This window comes from Lepisma saccharinum, chromosome 1 (assembly GCF_977018435.1).
Source record: "Lepisma saccharinum chromosome 1, izLepSacc3.1, whole genome shotgun sequence".
NCBI classification, from domain to species: Eukaryota; Metazoa; Arthropoda; class Insecta; order Zygentoma; family Lepismatidae; genus Lepisma; species Lepisma saccharinum.
Window position 1 is genome coordinate 147,848,211 of NC_139229.1, and position 23,277 is coordinate 147,871,487.

General features: G+C 35.0%; 2 protein-coding genes across 2 annotated transcripts; one reads left to right on the forward strand and one right to left on the reverse strand.

Annotated features, from left to right (window-relative positions):
* Positions 1–562: 562 nt before the first annotated feature.
* Positions 563–10,948, reverse strand: LOC146002392 (lysM and putative peptidoglycan-binding domain-containing protein 3). The gene is made up of 3 exons (XM_083140148.1): positions 10,699–10,948; positions 8,333–8,531; positions 563–3,264 (listed from the first exon to the last, which is right to left on the reverse strand). The coding sequence occupies exons 1-3, from the start codon at positions 10,740–10,742 to the stop codon at positions 2,722–2,724; spliced, it is 786 nt and encodes a 261-aa protein (XP_082996274.1). The 5' UTR covers positions 10,743–10,948; the 3' UTR covers positions 563–2,721.
* Positions 10,949–10,953: 5 nt separating this feature from the next.
* Positions 10,954–22,182, forward strand: DCTN3-p24 (Dynactin 3, p24 subunit). Its single transcript, XM_083140160.1, has 5 exons — positions 10,954–11,190; positions 14,103–14,187; positions 15,332–15,502; positions 18,103–18,221; positions 21,524–22,182. Exons 1-5 carry the CDS (start codon positions 11,089–11,091, stop codon positions 21,605–21,607), a joined length of 561 nt encoding a protein of 186 aa, XP_082996286.1. The 5' UTR covers positions 10,954–11,088; the 3' UTR covers positions 21,608–22,182.
* The last annotated feature ends 1,095 nt before the right edge of the window (positions 22,183–23,277 follow it).

Below are 23,277 nucleotides of genomic sequence, written 5' to 3' on the forward strand. Positions count from 1 at the left end.
ATAAACTTTAAAATGACTTTAATATTGTATTAAATCAGTTCAAAAATACAGGGTATACACAAATGAATGGTACGGTTATAAATGTCAACAATAAAAATAATATTTTTCAACTTGCGTGGTTGCAGCAAACACTGTTACAGGCAGAAACTGTCCCAGTTTTTGATATGCGAGTTAGAATTACAATCCTTCAATGTGGGCTCCCCTCGTCACACGACACACATCAACGTTGTAATCAAATTCGTTCCAGACACGGTGTAACATGTCCACTGTAATGTCCTGCACTGAATGCATTATCCGATCACGACGTTGCTGGATGGAAGTTTATTAAAGATGGGGTTTATGCACAACCAATGCCAACTTCCATTCAGGAACTTTGTGATCGCATAATTCATGCAGTGCAGGACATTACAGTGGACATGTTACACTGTGTCTGGAATGAGTTTGATTACCGCGTTGATGTGTGTTGTGTGACCAGGGGAGCCCACATTGAAGGATTGTAATTTTAACTCGCATATCAAAAACTGGGACAGTTTCTGCCTCTAATAATGTTTGCTGCAACCACATAAGTTGAAAAATAAAATTTTTACTGACATTTATAACCACACCATTCACTTGTGTATACTCTGTATGTTAAAATATAAAAGAAAATAATAATTGTATGCCCCTAATGTACAGTAAACAATACAATATAGAATGTTTCAGCTACTGAGATAATTTTACTATTATGACTACATGAAACACTGTACTCTCAACTAAGCATGCATTTCTTATCAAATGTTCAAAACCATGTGTTCAATGCTCATGAAATGCAAAGGCCCCAAAACTGTAGTGTATACTTCATACTTGAAAAATAAGCATACTGAGTCACAAAAATCAAATAATTCAAATCTTTGATCATAAATAAGATTATAAGTTAGTACTAAAGTTTTCAGCATGTACATAAATCTGTGATTTCAATTTTCTGGTTGACCACTGCCATTCTCTTAATAAGAAGAATAGGCAGTTTTGTCTAGATCTCACAGTTGTTGTTTTTTTAACTATCTTTCTATTTTCTAAACCTATTATAATGTAATGAAAAGGCCTATTACAGTGATTCTCAACCTCTGCGAGAGGTCCATTTATAATGGTCCAGAAAATTCTTCTTTAAAAAAGAAATATCAAATTAAATATTAATAAATAAACTATAGTGTAATCATAAAGATTAATAGATCAATTATGTCTAGCCTTGTTGACAAATATATTTGTCAATGAAAATTGCTGTGCAAACTAAAATGACAGATTTCAGAACTTCTCATGGGTCGCTGTAAATGAAACGGCCCGGTACTGGGCTGCAGCTCTGCGGTTGAAAGAAACTGGTATATTACTTCACTGATTTATCTACATCTAGGGACTCCCTGATGGTGAAGTGGTAACATTGTCACCTTGTAATCGAGAGGCTCCGGAGAAAGATACCCGGTGGAGGTACATTGCAGTGCTTCATATCCCATTTTAAACTAGGCTCAGTCCCAATCCGTGCATAAAATCAACTCGCTTATTGACACACACCCCTAAAATTTTTCACAAAGGACCAAATTTTGGCATTTTACTCTACATTTACCCTTACACCCTTCCTAAATATGAACTTACAGCTTCCTTCCTTCCAGACAGAAAATTCTGGATAAATCCCTACTTTCTCTGTTAGTGAAATGCTTAGGTCAACCAGAAAATTTATGCCATGGCATCAATCCTTGTTTACAAGAATGCGTAAGCTATGTGTTAGAAAATGAGATGTTTTAAAAGAAAATAGTAAAACATTTTGAATTCAGAAAAGGCAATAAATCTCAGTTCCTCCATTTTACATCTGAATAGTCCTTAAGTTACCACCAAAAACAATGTCAAAAATATAAACTATAGTAAATAAAGCACACACTTGGTAAAAGTGGCAAGTAAATAATATGTACAGATTGGCATTTTGCAAATAAGAAAAAGCACCTATGTATTTGGACATACACATCTCAATTGTTTTAAATTCATTTCATAAAGAAAATTATTATGTTAGACTTGATTGATGTTTACTATTACTATATCCTAAGCACATGGGTCCACAGAATCCAGTGAAACATTTTAGCCTGTATATCCTGGTAATTATAGTTTTGCACTGATATTGTTTGAAAAAATGAACTTTGTAATCAAATTGTTTCTATTTTAATATTCTAATGTGAAATTATGAATAGTTTGCAGTAAAATTCTTGTATTCATGTTTCAGGAAAAGAAAGATGCAGTAGTGGAGTGCTCACTCATTTATGAAACTGGTTTTAAAGAAGGTCTATTTATTTAGGTGGCCATTGCCACCGCATACCACACAACTAAAAACAACAGAAGCTCACCAAGCAACACTTAACAAGTTCCGTGGCAGTGACGACCAAAATTCCATTTTTGCGGATAAGTGAAAACTTCATGATATGGTAAAGTTTCGATGGAATCCTTTTAAAATCTATAAATTTTCTGAACTACTTAAGATTGTTTAAGCGTCGATACTGGAGAAAATCAATAAGAGTATTGACTCATCTCTACTCTAAACATTATTCATTTCACCTTTTCCAGCTCATTCAGGAAGTATGTCATGTTAAACGTGAATAAAAATCAAGTCTAACATAAGATTGTCCTTTCTCTAGGAATATTAAGTGTCTTTGAAGATAACTTTCTTCTTACAGACCAAGGGAAAAATATTAAGGCAATACACTATGTACTAGTAATGTTCGTTACATTAAGCTCATCATTATTAACATGAAGCTGCGCATCTTCAGTTAAGTATAAAACATAAACAATAGGTCCTATAAAACCTAGAAGTAGTGAACACACCAACAACTGGCCCCACTGAATTCCCCAATCGGCACCGCTACATCCCTGCCCGACACATGACTTTTGCCGGATCTCTGGCACTGTTTGGAAGCACTCATCTTCGGAATCTACTGCTTCTTCTGGCAACGTTCTATTTACCACAGTGGATTCACAGATCCGAGCTATATCTTGGTCCTTACTTTTCAGGTACTGTTTCACAGGTGAACTCTTCACTGTCCCTGCATGCTCATTTACCTCCAGAACGACCAAATCGTCACAGAATTCGGTTCCTGTCTTTCTGTCAGCACTGCTGCTCCTACTTGTATGAACACTGGGTATTTCCTCCGTGAGCAATGAATATTCTTGAATGGGTATTTTTATTATTTGATGTGCGTGTATTTCATTGTCCCTGTGAATGTTGTTTATCCTCTTCAAATCAGCAATCTGTTGGTGGAAAGTGTTAAAAAAATCAAATTCTCATCTGAGGAATTGAAAAAGTAAGTGATGCAGCAAAGTTTGCTGATCATATGAATATCAGTTGCATTTTCCTAATGGGTCATTCCATATCAAACCATCCAAATAAAAATAACTGGTTGCATGCTGGGTTTAGAAAATTTTCATTCTTAGTACATAAGTTTCTACATGTTTTAGGTTATCTGAATAAGTGATAAAAAATTTCTGAACTCAGTTCTCCTGGGAAGGCCATCTTTGCAGCATTGCGGATGGCTTTTTTTTTTTGCTCATTTAACTGTTCATGGAAACCTTAATACCCCAGAAACTATTTAGAGTTAGAGACCTGAACTAAAATTTACTTTAGTAAAGTAAAGTGTACTTTCCACGACACTTGAGTAAATTTTTATCAAAATGACTTCTTTACTGCTAAAATTTAGGTGTAAATTTGTTTTTTAATGAATGGAACTAAGGATTGAATTTCTTCACATGTAGGCCTGCCTACAGGGTGTGTGCAAATAAAAAAAATACATATGCTTACATGCAAAATAATAAGGTAATCTCATCGAAAAAAGAGGAAGCATTATTCAGCTTAAAAATATACATGCATACAGGAGAAGAGGAAAGTGAGAAAATACTAGAGTTCGAAGTGGTCGAAAAAAAAACGGAATTTTTTTCCACAGCTTATTTCACAAAAGTATCTCAAATCAATGAAAATACAGGAGTTGGCAGTATTTTTCCTGTTCCATGGTTTTCGTTTATCTCCCTACCATAAAATAAGACACTCATTTCTACATATAAAATACAATTTACAATATGAAATTTGTAGCTAGACATCAACAGTGTTTTCAAGAAAGCTGGTTTTGTTGAATGGGCGGTTCTTTCTGAGTGTTATTTTCATATTTCGGTAGGCTTGTTAAAATATAGACTGTAGTATAAACATATTTACATAACTAGAGTAGTTTTGTATGTGTTTCCAATGGAACCTAATAGTATGATATGATTTTCAATGTTTGAATTTTTTATACGAACATGTACATGAAGCAAAAAAGAAAATACTGCTCTACCTTTTGAAAATCTAGTATCAAATCTCTTTACATTAAATTTTGTGTTCAGTAAAATATATTTGTATTCTGGCTTTCCAGTACATCATGTATAATTTGGTTAAATGGCCGCTAAACCTGGGCACGGAGCAACTAGTGATGTATTTTGGCTGTTTGTTGCCATGTTTCTCAACCTGTGTGAGACCACAGCCCAGTAAATTTATTTCTTACAAGTCAATGTCCTGATCCGAACAATTTCACTCATAAATACAATTCTGATCTTTAAAGTTTATATGGAAATTAATATGCACCCCTAATTAATATTAATATATAAACTATGGTATAATCGTAGTTCAGTTATGTATAGACCCTGGGTGCAATGGACCTTTCGCATACTGGTGTTTGAAAAACACTGGCACTAAAACTGAAGCAAATAAGACTGGCCGGGAAAAAAATCTATTTAAGAAATCTGGCCTGGACCTACAGTTTGAAATGAGATCTGAAGCATTCTGCCTCCACTGAGGATTGAATCTCAGACCCCTTCTTATTACAAGGCAACAGCATTACTTCATGCCACTCCAGAGGCCCATTCATGGTTATGAAAGGAACCTTCTGTCAAAATACCAGCATTTTTTCCGACAGTACTTGCAATTTGTTTTCTTAATTCTGATGAAATAACTAACAATCTTGTCGAGTATAGAGAACATTCATACTGAAGCAACACATTACAGTGGGGGTGTAATATTGAAGTGGCAAGCAACATGGGCCCCTTCAGTCTTTTATAAGCAAGCATTCACCACACATGCACAAAGAAGACCGAGGTGACACGATGTGTGCCACTGAAGGAGCTTTCAGACTGAAGTCACAGATGACAAGTGGCACAGTCTCCTTCAGTAAAAAGCAAAGCATTCACTATGCATGCAAGAACAACAGACCGAAGCGGCACGATGCACACCATTCAGAAAACAGTATGCAAGTGACATGTTTAGCTCATTGTCGCACTTTGGTCTGAAAGTTCCCTGAGAAAACTGTACAGACCAAGTGACAAGCGAGACTTGCAGCTTATGTTGCTTTGGTTCGAAAGATTGCATTTACTTCTAAGGGTTGGTTTCCAAGAGCCATGTGTCGCTTCCGTCTGAAAGCTCCGTTAAACAGGATATATACACACATTCACGATATAGGTATACTTCTGCTGCATATGTGTTGTGAACAGTAAAGATTTTTAATTGTCCCGAAACATCGAATATTTTGATATTAACATTTGTTTCATATTTTATGACATCTATATTTAAATTGAGACACAAACATGTAAAAGCCTGTTTTAAGTTCATTTCATGGTCAGATGTGCTCATCAGGACTACACGTTCAGTTTTAACCCTAACTTACATTCCAGGGGCCAGGCTCACACTTTTTTTTATCAGATACCATTTTATTATTGAATCTCTGCTTCCTTTGCTGTTTACATAAGCAGTTATTAATTATGATAATTACAAAAAATTACTGTCATAATAAAAAATAATAACCAATTATTGCATGTCTCACATAGGCTATATTTTATCATTCACTAAAATTCACAAAATCGATAATATTTTTTATTAATGCTTTTTAGTTTGCAGAAGTGTATTTATTTATTAAATATAATAGTTACTATCATTACCAACCAATTATACACTGTCACTGGCATGAGTTTCTCGAATGAGACACATTCAAAGATGGTGCCTGATATGCCCACCAAGTGCATTTTGCCTCCTAATCACATTACATTTATGTTTTTATGAACAAAAGTAATAAAGAAATATTGGGAACATCCTATTAAACAATGTAATTTATTATTTTCAAACAGTTGTAAAATATTAAAAAATAGACGTGGTGGGCCTGCTTAACTAGGGTTAAAATTGTATCTGAACAACCACTATGAAATATGTGTCCATTGGGATTGGCCAGTGTCTGTCTTTTGGCTGCTACATGATGTACATTTTTTTAACTAGTTGTAAAATAAATATGCCACTACAAACCTGAAACTCATAACAGTAACTTCAAGTGAAATAGGTTAGCTGTAATTGGTAAAAAGTCAAAATTTCTGTTGTTTTTTTTGTTGTTTTTTTTAAAAAAAGCTGTCTTTCTATCAAAAAAAGCTGACTTTTTTGCAAAAATACTAAGGCAACATAACCAAACCTGTAGAGGAATATTTTTACACAGAAAATGTCAAGGAAACTGAATTTAATTTTGTAAAATGTACATGAACACACCTATGCAGATGATAGTATTAGTCTAATTTGTAATAGGCTCACTGTGTAGCACAAACGTAGAAACTCAATTCATCATCAGAGGCCAAGTCCGAAAGGTGCAAGACCATACTTGAAGTGAGCATCCTCCAAGTATGGTCTTTGAGTGCGGTCTTCAAGTCGTGGACTCGAAGTGAAAGTCTTTCGAATTGCACTTCGACTACAGCGCGAAATACGATCCGTATATCGTACTGAGTACTCATTGTTTTCCCAGCGTTTTAAACACTTGTTTTTCACCACAGAAATCACATAACATTTTCAAATGTTCATACACATACATGTCCACACATTAGAAGAACTTTGACCAACAACTTGCTGACCCATAACGTATATTTAGCCTGTGTTGCTGGCTTTCTACCTCCGTGATTGTAAACAAATGAACAACAAGTGCGGAAACTACGTGACCTAGACAGCAACCATCTGTACTGCAAGCTGTGCACTTGCGTACTTCTGTTCTTGGCGCTTTCGAACTGTACTAGGTGACGTCACTTTCGTCAAGGCCATACTTCAAGTCTGTACTTTGTACCTTTCGGACAGAGCCACTGTCCAAGCCAGCCAAGCAGTGATTTATCCAGAATTTTCCATCTGCAGAGGAGAGAGGTAAGTTCGTATTTAAGAGGGTGTTGATGAGGTTGTGAGGGATGGAATGGGGGATGAGGATATATCACTGCAGCCGAGGACCCATCATCTACAATACAGGAACTGGGCCTGTCTCCTAGTCATGGGCAATCACATCCTTTCTATTGAACTGAAGAACTGCTCTGTAAGAAATCTGTAGTGAGTAGATATGCATTCAGCCATGTCATTAATTCATAGGATACAGAACAGGTGCATAATGAAGAGATTGGCATTCAGAAATTAGAAGTCGGGCCAAAGATAGTAAACAAAGTCAAGACACTGAGAAGAATGACATGCTTCCAGATGGACAAGTATGGCAATCTAAAATACTGAATACTTACTTTCTTTTATTGAACTATTTTATATCAGGTCTATGGATATTTGGTACATATCCAATTCATTACCAACATTGTTGCTATATCAGATTTTGGTAACATTATCGTATGAGGGAAACGGATTCCTTAAAATTTACAGGATTCCTTAAAATTTAAAATCTCTGTCCGACACGCTGTTTCTGCTCCTGCCATTTGCTTTCTGCATGAGAGTGCAATGTTCCGTGTGTTAAGATGATGCAACCCCATAGCCAGTGTTTCAGCCTTGCCGTGTTTTCACTAGAACGACGTGTCGAGTATTTTTAATTTTTTTTAACTATGCTTGCCTAACCTAACTTAACCTAACCTAACCTTACGGAAAATGGTTTTTGGGGCTAACGTCAATGGTTTGCGACGTATTAGCATAATTTCAAATCTGGGAACGAAAGTAGATATTTTCCGGTGAACGAGGTTGCAACACTGCATAAATCGACAAAACACACTCAGAACGCCCCCTAAACCAGTACGCTATCACGGCCATAATGTGTTACAGAGTCGAAACAGCAAGTAACAGTAAGTACTCGTAAATAGAAGAAATAGACATAATCTTAGTTAGAAATGCATTATTTCACCTTAAGAAATGTTCCGCATTCGAAAATAACACGTTAGCAATGTAAAGAAATCCGAAATATATGATTCGTAGGTGTTTCCCTCATACGATAATAGTACCCAGATTTTTTTCCCGTAATGATTGGAAGGAATCTTTACAAAAATATGCATAAGCCTGTACGATGTTTTTACTTACAGTACAATTGAACTTCAGGGCTAACATCTGTAGTGTGTCTCCTTTCTCTACCATTTTTTCGATGAAATTCTCCTTTTCTCTTGGTTTAGGTTTAACTGATAAGAGTTCAATATCCTCCTCTTCATTGTCTGATCCATCCAAGTTCTTCACAAACACATACTTATGGCCTTCGTACAATCCTCTGTCATAACGGCTCTTTCTGCAAAAGACATATGGATATTTAGACATTACTGCTTCAATCATCACTTAATGCATCAATATTGGTTGCATGTATTGTAACTATATATATTTCCCTATACATGCTAATTTTGAAATTTTACACAGCAGTTTGAATTAACTTTGATATTACTCTGCTAAAATCATATATTTCTAATTGAAAATAACTACAAGCAAATATCAATGTCTGATTTAAAGGTGAGGGGAAGCAAGGGAATTTTGCACTCTCATTTCTCCTCAAAACCTTATACATCCAAACTTGTTCTCAACTGGTGAAAGAAAATGTCCTCTGTGAGAATACATGTGGCATCATTAGGGTTGCAGGGTATTCTAATTTTATAGGGTTGCCCTGCATTATGATATTAATAGTTTAAAAATAAATTTCCCATTGAAGAATGAAATTATAAAAGCAGATACCATGATAATTTGGTCTTTCTGTGCAAAAAGTGGACTCCAAAACAAACTCAAACAAGTATTGCTAACTGAATGAAACTTACAGAGGTAATATAAAGGATTGGTGCAGAATTGAAAGAGAGGAGACTCTTAGGCAATCTGTACATGAAACAATAAGTCAAAGTGAGAGTAGGAGAAGAAATGACAGATGGAAATTTCATAGGAAGAGGAGTACGACAAGGATGCTGATTATCACTTAACATTATTCAACATCTGCTTAGAAGAATCGCTAAACAACCATTTCCAGAATAAGAGAGTTGTAATAACAGGAGGAAAAAAAATAAGGTTTGTGGACAAGGCTTTGTTAGCAGAAGATGAAAGGATGGTGATTATAATGTGTTAGAAGAGTTAACATGCCCACTGTGAGCAGTTCAGAATGAAACTTAATGTGAACAAGACAGAAGCAATGGTTATTGGGAGGAAACTAAGGAAAACTAACGACAAAATTCAAGGCCAAATTTGAATACGTTGACTACTTCAGTTACCTGAGATGAAAGCAATGGCACAAGCTCAGCCAGTAAGTCACAGTGAAAAAATAATAATAGAAGAAGTATGTTTCGTTGACCTTGGGATTGAGTTTTTGTTTGAAGTCCACTTTATGCACAGAAAGGCTCATTGGGACTGAACCTACAGTTTAAAGTGGAATCCGAACAATTATGTGCCTCCACCAGGTATCAAACCTGGGACCCCTTGATTAGAAGTTGACGACGTTACCACTGTGCCACCGGGAAGGTCCTTGTGGACCTTGGGACGTACAACTAAGAAAGATACTATTTACGTGTTTTGTGTAAAGTGCACAGAAACCTGAATGCTACAGAGAAGTGAGGAAAAGCAACTACAATGTTTAGAAATGTGACAATGATGAAGACACACAAAGTAAGAAATAAAACTGTGTTGGAAAGAGAACAATGGTGGAAGTTAGAGGAAAATAAATTGGGCAAGAAGACACTACCTGTCGAAAGATGCACTCGAAGGAATGGTTAACAGAGAAAAGTTCCAGGGAAGAAGATGATATCAGATGATAAATGATAATAAATTAAGTGGATCCTACATTGACATGAAATGTAGGATTGGAAAGCCTGAGATTGCAGTGAAAAAACATCCTATTAAGGCATAGAATCAAGATGGATAAATATCATGATTATTATTTAAAATATATTTTTTTATGATTTTTAACATTTAAATCACAGTTTGTGATTTAAAAAAAAAACACAAAATTATTTGCATCGCCACAGTACACACAGACATGGATATATGTTACTTTTATGTGATGTAGACACATGCTCTTTTTTTACTTTTACTGACATCAAAATATCTTGTTCTTGTGTGTTGTGTAATAAACACTGGTTTTTACATTCCTATTCATTGCATGTCCTGTATTAGTAAGGGATAAATAATATTAGTCTCCCAACAAAAATGTATAGCATAATACATTTTGTTGCACCTGTTATTACAATTATAGTTTGAATTTACATCACACTACTCAAAAAATATCTAAATACGTAACATAAATTTTACAAAAGCTGACAAGTGTTTGTTATGCAACAAAAACTCACTTTCACACGTAGCACTGATCCTTGTGAGTAAACAAATTAACATTTCCTAGAGTTTATCTCAAAAATATATATCACTAATGCAGGTAAGTATTACATAATAAAAATAAATAATAAACAAACCAAACTAAATAAAACAAATACCTAGGACGTTCATAATTTGTACGTGAAGCGTGAGATTTCCTCATTGTGGTGTACCCAATATCACACAAATTATCTAAACTCCATTATTATTTAAAGACGAGTCATTTTGTAGTGACAGCAGAATAATACAAGAAAAAGCTACAGAGTACACTTTCCAGTTTTCACATAATACAGCTGCAAACTTTCTACTAACGCATTTCGATGCTCATTTTTCAATTAATTATTATTCGGCGAATATTTTTTGTACAGCATATTTGTTCGACTCTTCTGTGCAAAGATGTGTCCGGATGTCATCGTGTGCGTTTCATAAAACCTGCATACAGCCTGGAAACAATCTAAACTATTCCCACAAATTTTTGAGTGAATAGTGTAGTAGTGTTCTCATCGATAATGACTTCTAAAATGGAGTCATTAGAAATTGTTAATGAGAGATTAGCCACTTTGGAAAAAAGAGTTTATGGCAACATGGATACAAATTCAAAGTATACTCCTGTAAATATTATATTCGTTCATATTAAGTTAAAACTAGAATTGTACACATGTGTATATAATTCGAATATATCCGTATAAGTTCGATTAATTTTCTTCGTGAATGTTTTGTTTAGTAAATGTACTGTAATTACATGACACGTTTGTGTGTGTGTGTATATTGTAACAGTCCATACCACTCTCCAATTACTACTAAAATTTCGGCATCCTGATGACGTATCTGTAGTTAATATTCGGCGGCCACTTGTTAAAATTGTACATTTACGTGTAGAACTTGTAAAATAACCTTGTGATTTACCACGGTGATTGTCCATGCACAGCAATTCGAAACCATATTTCTTTCGCAATTCGTTAATGGTCTTCCTTTATGCACAACAATCTTGCTGACATTAGACGAGGAATGCCTACGAGGTTAGGTTAGGTACACAAATACAAAGAAAAATTAATATTGTAGCTAAGATACCTTGTCTTGCCTGTTGATTTCTTCATGTTGGAAAAATGGCATCTTCCGTGGAGCTATTGTTCGGTAACAGTAGTATAAGCCGGAGACACATAAAACTCTGTTGTTTTCAAATAAAAATCATTGCTACTTACCTCATATGCATAGCGGAAGATTTTTGAAGCTGGCCATAACTTTTTTTCCAAGGAAAACACGTTACTTTTAACATTATAATCATTTATTGGTCGTTGCTAATTCGGCGGGCAAATCTTGACTCACGTTGTCTATCGTCAGCTGATATGCAGTATCGTCAGCTGATGTGCAGTGTTTCCAAACTTTTGAACCGATAAATGCCGCACAAACTATTCACAAAAGGTTTTTAAGCGAAAATTGAGGCTAGACTCTACTTTACGTCCTTATCTGCATGGTGATTGCTTCTTTGCGTTCGCGGTGCGCGATCGTGGTGCGGCACCCGGCATGTCTTCGGGTAAGTACCTTTTTCTTTTTACACTTTCTGTTCACGATAGCCCCACTATCCATTCACGGGGTCGAGGTATGCCTACGAGGTTAGGTTAGGCCTGTTAGGTTAGGTTCCATTAGCACTCATTTCACCCCTAAATATGTGCTTCAGCATCTAAAAAATACCTCAGTACGTTCAATTGTGCATATCCGGACAACATCGGTTTTTCTCGATATGAAATTTTTGCTCGCTTTGGAATTTACGTTGTTGAATTCCTTATAAAATAAGCTTTCCAACGATATATGACATGTATTCCTTAGGAAAAGGACGTAAACTAGAGTCTTACCTTTTATTGAAAAAAAAAAAAACCCGCTCACACTTCATCTTGTCAAACTTCCGCGTGGTTGCTACACTGTGAGGGGGTTACATAACCAAACACATGGAACATTTGATTCACGTAGTCGACGGTAATGGCGGCGCGAGCTATCGCACAACGGAGATGCATGATTGACGAAAAATACCTTATTTACAGGCAAAATACGTAGCACGATTATAAAAAAAAAATCTCCGGCTTCAGAAAGTCCTCAAGAACACAATTACGTAAGTACTTTCTCGTCTTTTCTCCTGTAAATTTTAAGAAATCCGTCTCCGACTTATACTACTGTTACCAAAACGTAGTTTATTTCGTTTTTTTTTCTTGATTTCCATACTTGACCGCCAATTATTACATGCAGATTCGTGATTAGGAGTTCACAATTAGTGAGTAGGCGAAATTTCATAGAAATTTGAGAGTGGTCCGGTATTGTAAACTCGTTCCGCATTTTTTCTGGTACTAATCTGATATTCCCCGGACAGATTTCTTCATTTTTACAGAAGAAACTACTTATGGTAATAAGTTCCTGTAGCATTGTCTAATATCTGGAAGGTGTTTTGTGTGATGTGGGAATGTTTCATAGCGGAAATTCAACCATTGACACATAGCCCCACGAACCATTTCCGGTAAGGTTAGATTAGGTAGGGTCACATATAGGTTACAATAGTTAAAAATTGGTTCCGAATAAAATATGCATAGCCCCACACACCATTCCCGCATAGCCCCACGAACCATTGAGACATAGCCCCACAAACCATTTGCGGAAACGTACGTTCTTCAGTTACAAAAATACTTTTTTTTTTTAAAAAAAAAAAAATGCAATTACTTTGATAAAAAAAAACGTGAATACACGTTAAAGAATGTTCTGCGAAGCATAGGTAAGTACAAATGTCAAAAATTGAGGAAACAAAGAAGTTATAGGTTTCCGGGGAATATCAGGGTTTTTTTTTTTGTTTTTGTTTTTTTCCTTCGATTTCTATTTATGTCTGTTAACACCTACTTCGGAGTTTTAGCGATTTCTTACTGTGTGTTTTGATTGAGAATTTTCACGTCCTTGTACTCTTATATTGCAACCAGCTATTCATTTACTGTTGTCTTGGTTACAGACTGCTGCTGCCATCTTAGTCCACATGTGTGTGGTGTGATGGGAGTTTTGTAGTTAGGTTAGGCAAATCAGATTTAGGGCTCTTTGTAAGGCTATAACGTCTCTAAATGCTTTAAATTACATATTAACAATGGTGGTGAAGATGACTGCTGATTACATGGAAATGAGCAAAGAAGACAGAATTGTGAATTATCATCTGTAGTTTTCAAGAAATGGTATTTTAATTGTTGTCACATGGTGGTGGTTTCGTTTGAAACCAACCATCCAGAAATTAATTTTAGAACTAAATATGGATTGTTTACATTTTAATAATGAATGATTTAATCTCTGTGAGAAGTAAAACATATCTTTTTTGAAGGTACATCATGATGCAACAACAAAATATATAAACTGATGGGGACAAGAACAATAATAGGTTAGGAATTATTAGACAAACTCAAATACATGAAGCTGCAAAGTAGAATTCTGAGTGTGAAGTGACCTGATTCAAATTGTGCTGTAGGTTATTTTAACCTTATGTATCTTTCCGTACTTTCAGGTAGCAGAAACACTTTCTGAGTTGAATGTGCAGATATCTGCAGCTCTGTCAGGGAGAGAGAAAGTCACCAACATAATGAAGAGAAGTGAGTGCAATTCTGACTGTTGTTTTATTTATGAAAGAACTCATTTCTTCTGTTTACTGGTGACAATTATAGTAAAAATGAAATTAATGACTGAAACAAGCGAATTGTATCTGGCATTGACAGTTGTGAAATATTTGCCGATATGTAGAAAGTAGCAATATCACTGGCGTACGCAGGATTTTTTCTTCGGAGGGGGCTGGAATATTAAATATGGATATTATTTAGGTGCATTAGGACGATGGGGCAGGGTGCACTATAAAATAATTCATAATTACCATTTTTAACCTTCATCTTACAAGGCTTCATTTTCGCCAAAGGCAAAAAATGTAATCAAGGGTCATTTTAAGGTGAGCTTTCAGTTACCACTTCGGTTTTTCCCAAGGTCTCCCTCCCCCATCCCCCATGTGCATATGCCAGTGAGCAATATAAAAGTTTTCCGATAAACCATATTATACCTATCCAGTATAAAATTGTGAATGTTCCACCTTCTCAGTTAATGTACAACCAGGTGGATGCAATAGCTTTTACCTTACAAGGAATCATCATGGGATTGAACTTTAAAGTTCTCAATAAGACCTATATCATTCAATTTAGTTTTCAAGACTGTGCTATTTTTAAAAAGGAAATCATCTGCAAAGTCCACAATAGAAACACACGTGCAACTAAATTGCTAAAAAAATAAAATAAAAAATAATAGTTGCAACATTCTTCTCAGGGCCAAGCAATGTTTGAGTGGCATGTGTCAGCACTTTGGGTTTAATTACTGTTGTTTCCTGGCCTTTCAGACCAGTCCATTACTATCCCTTTCAAGTAGTGTGCGTTCTTCAGCCAATCAAACTCAAGACCTCGCCACCTTTAACAAATGCAATTACAATCTTTGTTTTGTATATGTAACTGTACTCTGACACAGTACTCCTTTGTTTGTAATTCCTTTTCGTACTGAAAGGAGGTTCGAGGTATTCATATCAGATACATAATTTTGAAAAGTGAATCTAATCTTGTGGGTCTTCGAAATTTGAATTTTGTGATATTTCCTTGGTAGAGGAAGAAACTGGGCCTATGGGCATAATGGTCACATTTATATAAATCCAGAGTTATTGCATTTAATGTGTAAACTAAATTACAGCGTGCACATTTGTTTCAGTGGATGAACTTGAGCGATACCTAGATCCACAGTATGGAGAGGCTGTTCTGCTAGATTCTGCTGCTAAAATGGAGATTATCCTATGTGCAGAGCCAGAACTACAGAATAATTTGAAGTATTTACATCAGATTGAAGTGATGAAGCCAGTTTTGGACAGTGAGCATATTAAATGTAAGAATTCATCTTTTATACCACTCACAAAATGATCTCCCAATGTTTCTAACTATCCACAGTTGATTTTTATTACCAAAGAATGGTTGAACATTGGAATAATTTAAAGTGGATCAGAATATGTTATATTTCTAATACATAAATTTTCCAGTAGAACTATATCCTATCAGACTAAGAGTTTTGTTTTAAAGTATTCATAATTTCACATAAAATAAATATTTAATCACAAAATTAATTTCTTCCCACAGTGTGGTTGCGGAAATAATGAATAATTAGACACTGTAAAAGTGTTGCGTGGCATTTTTGCAGGCCTCACATCACAAGATACCTGCAGTTCAGAAATGTATCATCCGGTGTTGGTTTTTAAATTCCAATACCAATATATCAATAGTTCCTTGTTTCAAGGGCTGTGAAGCCACATTCCATGTGAAAGCAAGAACAGAATTTCATTCAACACAAAAATATGTTTAAGAATTCCTAGTGTGGAAGGAGCCATGTGATTCAGAGAATGGTGATGTGAACCTTTTTTGTGGGTTCTCACGTAGCTGACCTGGCTTTGATCTCCAAATTTTCAGTGTCCACCCATCATTGTGAGAGCATTAGCTTCAATGAAGAGTTAGACAATTAATTAATCCCATCCTTCGTAAATTACAAGTTTAAGATGAAAATCTGCCAATTTTACACTGCAGTGGTTTTAGATTAATTTATGGAATTAATATATTATTAAAATTACTTTTCACATGCAATTTTCATGGAAATATTTTTTCTTTACATGTTGACCTTATATCAAAGATATTAGGACATAAGTTCAGGACCAGCTAATATTTGGATGACATGCTCAATACAGTATTGTTACCATAGAAAGTATGTGTATATCTACTAATTGTCATTTTTTAAAAATAGAATTCAAAGAGAAAGTAATTTTAAGCTGGAAAACCATTGTATTTGCAGTTTCATTAATTACCATTTCTTTTCTGCCACTTTTGGCAAATGTTGAAAATAAGGATGAATTTTAGTTATAATAATATAACGTAATTATAATTTGATGAGTGAACTCTTGCAGAGGAGGTGGAAAAAAAAATTAAATTTTTGGGTATACATGATGATTTCTGAAGAGAGCAGATTTTTTCAGTTCAATTGTGATAAGACATTCTTTTTTTATTGTCCTAGTGTAGTGTAACCTATTCTTGTACTCACAAAGTACCCCAGTTATGAAAGTGTTTCTTAAACATTGGCTTTTATTACAATGTGAGGAGCATATTTTCTTCCCTGCTTCCTGTTATGCTGTTCACCATGTTATGGTACTGTCACCTTTGTTTTCAGTAATGTCACCAAAAGTAAACTGTTATTGCAAAGGATATATAATTCTATGCATGGTACAACTGTAACAGATTGTGAAGCAATGTCAGTGCAGTGGATTATCCTTTGGATTGACATGTGTACATGCCATTATGAAGTGTAACACATAAGAAAGGCCACCGGGGAATGTACTCAGCAGAACATCCCCATAGAAAATGATAATTCCTGTTCTCCACAACATACATCAGATAGCCATCCAAGAAAGCCCACCAAAACAATGTTAAATGGGTAGGAGGATAAATCCGTTGACCCAGTCAACTGTCAGTGCATATATTTTTTAAATTTTGCAGTTTAAACTATTCACAAGGCTTGTGTACATGGCTGGCAACCATGCCACATTAAAGGATGGAAAACATGCTTCCTGGCAGGGAGCAAATGGCAGTTTGTGGTGACGTTGGATTTACCTTCGAAAATGTAGCCATAACATACTGCAATAGTGATGCAAAGGGTCTTTGTATCTTCATCCGCCACTGCGAGGAAATTTTCCCAAATATTCCCTTGTGATGATGTACCACATTTGTACGGTCAGGACACACAATCTTTTTTATTCACATCAAATCATACAGTGTGAAATCCTCCTGGACAAACATGCCAGTGGAGAACCCCATGGATATTTGCATGTTTGGACTCCTCAAACAATGATGTGCACTCCGTGTCCAAACTGTGACCAGTGTTTTGAAAGCCTGTGGAGAGATATTGAACAGAGTACCCATGGTCCATGTGCAGCTTGGCCTCCTCCAGTGGACGTTGCAGTGTAAAATGGTTTACTTTAATGCTGGTGGTCCCATTGAACACATTAACATGTATACTTTTTCATAATTCACGTATACCCTTCTGTAGAATATTAGAAACTTTATCCTTGTATGATTTAGATAAATATTACCTACTATTGTTCAGGATTAACATTTTTCTGGACTAAAAATTCTGACCCATTTGCATGAATGAAAATAAATGAGGACTGATTTATATAGGTTTATTTCAGTAATTGTAATAGTGATTTTTTAAGACACCATAGAAATTAAAAAAAAAAACAAATACAATAGCTCCATTGCTTCTACTTTATGGCTGTGCATATTGAGCAGTAGACCCACAATCTGACCACTGAAGGTTCCAAGTTTGAGTCCTCGAGTTAACATTTATTTATGACTAATCATAATTCATTTTCATCATGATGATTAAGTAGTGGTATAATAATAATAACAAATCAATAGCATCCTAGTGATATTAAATTAACTTTTCAGCTGTTCCAATGTTGTCCGATAAGTTGGAAAGACTGACCCTCCTGGAGTTGGAGAAGAAGGAAAAATGTGATCAAGTCTCCACACAGGTCCAGGAACTTTTACAGCAGTATAATGATCTTGTATCCTTTTGTAATCTAGCTTTAGTGTAAGATCAATAAGCTGAGCTGATACCCATGTATCAATACCAGCTGGTACGTTTCCAGAGTTAAGGTATTACATAGAGTACACAAAATGTTGAACATTTATGAGGCGTTCAAATATGCTGCAAATTGTGACAAATGTGTCAGTTTTTTAGACGTGTATTTTTGACTGCTTTATTCTTGTGACTATTACTAAGATTATTTAAACCTTTGGTTGATGGCTGTCAAGTACATTGCCAACACGTGTATTGCGGTACTGATGGCTATACAGTATATTGTCGGCCATCACATGGTGCCGTTTCTTCAAAACTACACATAATAATTCAGTTCTGTCTTCTTTGTTTATTGGTATGTATATGAAGGTATGACATACTCAAATTACTTAACGATATAACCATTGTTGCTGTTATTACCAAGCGGAGTTTGAAAAAGGGCTTTGTTTTCCCCTGAGTATTATGGCATATATTTTATAAAAAGGGCTATAACTCCTCAATCATCTCTTTTTGTGATATGTTTCACTTTTATATGCAATATCAGGGTGTCTACTAGTGTGGAAATCATGGAAAAATCAGGGGAATTTTCTTCTTTCTGGAAAAGTCATGGAAATATGGAAAAAAAATTTCTGGAAAAAAGAATCTGTTTTTGTTGAAGTGCAGTAAATGTAGGTTCTTTGAATAAAGAAAAGAACAAAAAAATAACTTTTAAATGTGTTCTTTACTGAGTATTACCAAAGCAGAAATCTACTACAATATGTGTTTATTGGTATTTACCACTTTTTTCCTGCAATATTTTGTTTGTGCTTGCACATAATTGTTACTCATTTTTAGAAACTTTAAGAATAGTTGGTCAATATTCAAATGTCACATTAAAGTTCATCCCTGATACATTCATGCTTGCTTCCCTCCCCCTGCTCCAATTACTGTTGAGATTCCCTTCTTGCTGTTATTACCTTTACATTTAAAGTTAATATTCTAAAATTTGGTTAAGTAGAATTGTAAGTGTGTGTGTTTAGCTAAAATATAGTGACCTCCTTCCAGACATATTTCTGTATGTATATTTCTTGTTCCAGACATGCCAGCGATCATTTCCATGTGTATTTTGACAATGTCGTGTACTTTGTTGTCCAGGGGCGGAGGGGGTTAGGGGCATTTTTCTTAAGAAATTTTGGAATTTTCCGGTTCCTCCCCTCCCACTGCATCCGTATATACACTCAATCTCAATGTGCATAAATTGTATATAGTCCGAATCTATGGTTCGTTCCGCATATAGCGGTACTTGATTCGTCCGTCTTAGGCAATTAGTATCCGATCTACAGTTGTTTGAAGGTAACTATGCATTTTGTTGAAATTCAAGACTTGAGTCAGTGGCGCGCAGACATTTCGTTTTGGGGGTACAAGTCATGTTCTATTGATCATATGATAATAGTGCAATTATTTTCTTGTTCCTAACACTCCAGTGATTATTTCCATATCTATTGTTACAATATCTTGTACTTTTTGTTGGGATGGGAGAGGCGAAACCCCCATTTTTTCTTCAAAAATTTTGGAATTTTCAGTTTCCTCCCCCCTCCCTCCATAAATACGCCGAATGTGCATAAATTTTATATAGTCCAAATCTATGGTTCATTCCGAGTAAAACGATATATCATTTGTCTGTCTACGGCAATTAGCATCCGATCTACAGTCATTTTTATAAAAAACTGGATTTTGCTGAAAATCGGCTCTGGTGGCTAAAGGTTAAATTCTTAACTTATTCTGATCTTAACTGATGCATCAATATCAGCTGCCAACCTGCGTGGCAGAGTTGTTAGCATCATGTTCTGATGCGAGGATTCGAATCTCAGACTGGGTATGGGTGTTGTTTGTAATTATCCCTTCATCAATGTCATTGTATCATCACTCTTCTTCATCTTTGCTATTAGCCAAAAGTGGAAGAAAAGCATCATTAAATAACAAAAATACAAATCAGATCAATATCAGCTCATTCTTAGGTTCAACATTATAAATTAAAGTGTTCCTTGCATAATACTAATATTTATATTAGTGCTGGATTAATAGAGTATTTATTACCCCTTCCAAATGCCACATAACATTTTCTCAATTTATGGTCGCTTTGGCAACCTTACACCCCTGATGGAAAGTTCTGGATAAACCTCTTGATTGATAACCTTCTCTTGTGGGGAGTACATTTTTTTTTGTAGGTTTTATCCTCTCTGTTCAGGTCATGACTTGCCTGATATAGTATAAGTACAATCACATTTGTTTTTCTTTTGTATGAAAATTAACGTACAGCAGATGGGAGCCTCTGACACATTTCAGCATCTGTGATGGGAACTTTTCTGGTATGCACATTTTAAACTTGCCGCAATGTACAAAAAAATGTAGCAAGATAACTGATTGTCGTAGAGAGATGAAATATTTTATTTTTATTTTTGAGGAATGACGGGACTCTTAGCAGAAGTGAAATTTATACATTTAACCCCCCCCCCCCCCAACTATTTATGTTAAAAAGAAGAAGATAATCGAAATTTTACACAGAAACTCTTGTTCAGCACCCCACTCCCACCTATGGCCATTATAATGAATCAAGGTGAATGAAAAAGTATGTAGCTGTGATATATTTGTAAAACTGTGTCAAGTTAATTGAAAATAGGGAGATACTTTGTGGGGAACAAAATAATAAAAATGTAAGTCTGGTACAAGACAGCTGGTGGCATGGAATCAGTTTTTTAACAGTTTTTGTTCTGTTTTTATCCTTTTAATGTGATTTCTTTGTATTACTCTTGAGGAAGAATTTGGCAACAGATCCAAAACATCGGTTTTTGGAAAGAACCTGTTAAACCACACAAGTAGCGACTTGTGTTTTATTTAATAATTGCCCTCTGTGATTATGTGAACCTTGAACTAAAATCCATTTCTCCTCGCAATGCTGTGCAGACTCTGCAAGATTCCTTGATTACAGAAACATATTAGCTGGTATCAGCATGTGGGTCTAAAGAAAATTTGTAGAGTGACTCGGGGCATTGATAAAACTTGAATAGTAGAAATAACGTTAATAATTATTGCTAGTATGATAATTTTTATAATATAACTACAGTAAGCCAATATTCTATTCCAAATTTATTATCCTTATTAATGTTATTGTTATTATTAACATTTTAGTGCATTTTTATTCTCCCTTGTAGTTGTCTGACTGATAAACATATAATCAAGGTTTCACTAATAACTTCAATGCGAAACAAATTATTTTTTAAATGTTTTTTCTCCTTAACACTTCCATAGATTACAACATTGACAAAGATGTTTATCCAGTGGGACAATATTGTAACTCAACAGGAGGTGGCATCGCAAGGGAAGAAGGGCTAGAGATTAATGAACATTTGTACCTTAAAGAAGACTACAACTTTTATTTGTCATTGATTCGTTAAGTTTGTCTGTTCAGAAGGCTCTACAGTGTGGTTATTGCATGAAAAGTGCACTTTGCATTTTAACAAAACTTTCAAAGGGAAAGTGAGAGGTGGGGGGGGGGGATAATATGTGTGTGTGTTGGAAGAAGAATTAAGACCATGATACTCTTGAAGGACCTTTTTACTTTTCTTCTTATTAATGTCCATATTGTTCTGTTAAGGGGGTCTAATGATTGTCACAAATAATAATAATAATAGCAACAATTTTTTATACATTTAAGCACTACAACTCACATTATAATTTATGACGAATTCTCCTAACTTACGTTTTTTGATAATTACGTCTCAATGTGACGTAATTATCAAAAAACGTAAGTTAGGAGAATTCGTCAACTTCTGAAGCAAATTTACTAATGGATGTATATTTGTATTAAACATTTACATTAGAAATACGAAAATGTTATTTACATGCAAAATAATACACAGCAAAAGTAAAGAATTTTGTGTCAAGTGATAAATTTATCTTCCACTTACTGTGTTTTGTTTGTTTCTCTAGCACATATTTTCCTAATATCAAAACTAATCTGTGACAAGTTTAATACCAGACTTACCGTCATCATTCCTATTACACAGCTGATCAAGTCTCATATAGTTGAAATATTGTAAAAAAGAATGTGCGAGTCATTCCATGCCAAATCAACACAGATATGTGCAATTTTCAATCCTACCATCTTAGATTTTCAAGAAATTTTTGGAGTTGAAACTGTTCCATGCAAATTTTGAGTCCCATGCATCTTGTAATTGTCACATTATCCAAGGTCAAAACTTTGCAGAAATTGTTCTTTCTGAGCCTGTTTAGCTATCCTAAATATGCTGTAACTCCACCCCTATTTGACCTAGGATGCTCAAATAATGTTTATTGAACAGGGAATTGAACAAGCTTTCCAATTATATGTAACAAGCATACGTTTGGTTAAAAAGAAAATTTTGTCATGTAACCTTGACCTTGAAAATCTCAAAACATGTCATAGCCAAAAATTATGAAAATAATATATTTGTCACATGCCATACTCTAAAACATGTGGAAATATTCAACTGGGATTGCAATAGGATCAGAAGATACAAAATAAATATGTATAATTATGTGACTTATAAAAGCCTCGTGACATTGTACTAGGGTGAGTCAAAAGTCACTTAACACCACCTATAAAATGTAAAGGAGTAAGTTACATTGGGTATATATAATTGGTCATGATAGAAACAGGTTAGGCCAAGGGGGAATCATAGTTGTGTGTGTCAAGCGGAGATCTGCCATATTGAATTCAACTAAAAAAAATTTCAATGGAAGGGGTGATGTGATATATCAAATCAGGCTAGAATTTCACGAGAAATGAAGTGAACACATCTTGAACTAGCAAAAAGTTAATATTGCGTGCTTGTAACCATTTTTGCCTTTTTGAGGTGTTAAAAACGAAACATTAGAATGCCTGTAGTGTTAAGAACTCATCGGGATCACACTGACATCTCAGAAGAGAAGTTTACGCACCATTGCATATAATTATCAGCGACATTCTCCGAAGAATTGGATAATAGAGACTATTGTGAATGGTTTCTCAATTACAATGTGAC

Coding starts and splice junctions, on each gene's coding strand:
- DCTN3-p24 (XM_083140160.1), top strand. CDS start 11,089: ATGACTTCTAAAATGGAGTCATTAGAAATTGTTAATGAGAGATTAGCC. Junction 11,191..14,102: donor CAAATTCAAAGTATACTCCT/GTAAATATTATA, acceptor CCGTACTTTCAG/GTAGCAGAAACACTTTCTGA. Junction 14,188..15,331: donor CACCAACATAATGAAGAGAA/GTGAGTGCAATT, acceptor CATTTGTTTCAG/TGGATGAACTTGAGCGATAC.
- LOC146002392 (XM_083140148.1), bottom strand. CDS start 10,742: ATGAGGAAATCTCACGCTTCACGTACAAATTATGAACGTCCTAG. Junction 8,532..10,698: donor ACAAATTATGAACGTCCTAG/GTATTTGTTTTA, acceptor TGTCTTTTGCAG/AAAGAGCCGTTATGACAGAG. Junction 3,265..8,332: donor CCCTGAAGTTCAATTGTACT/GTAAGTAAAAAC, acceptor TTCCACCAACAG/ATTGCTGATTTGAAGAGGAT.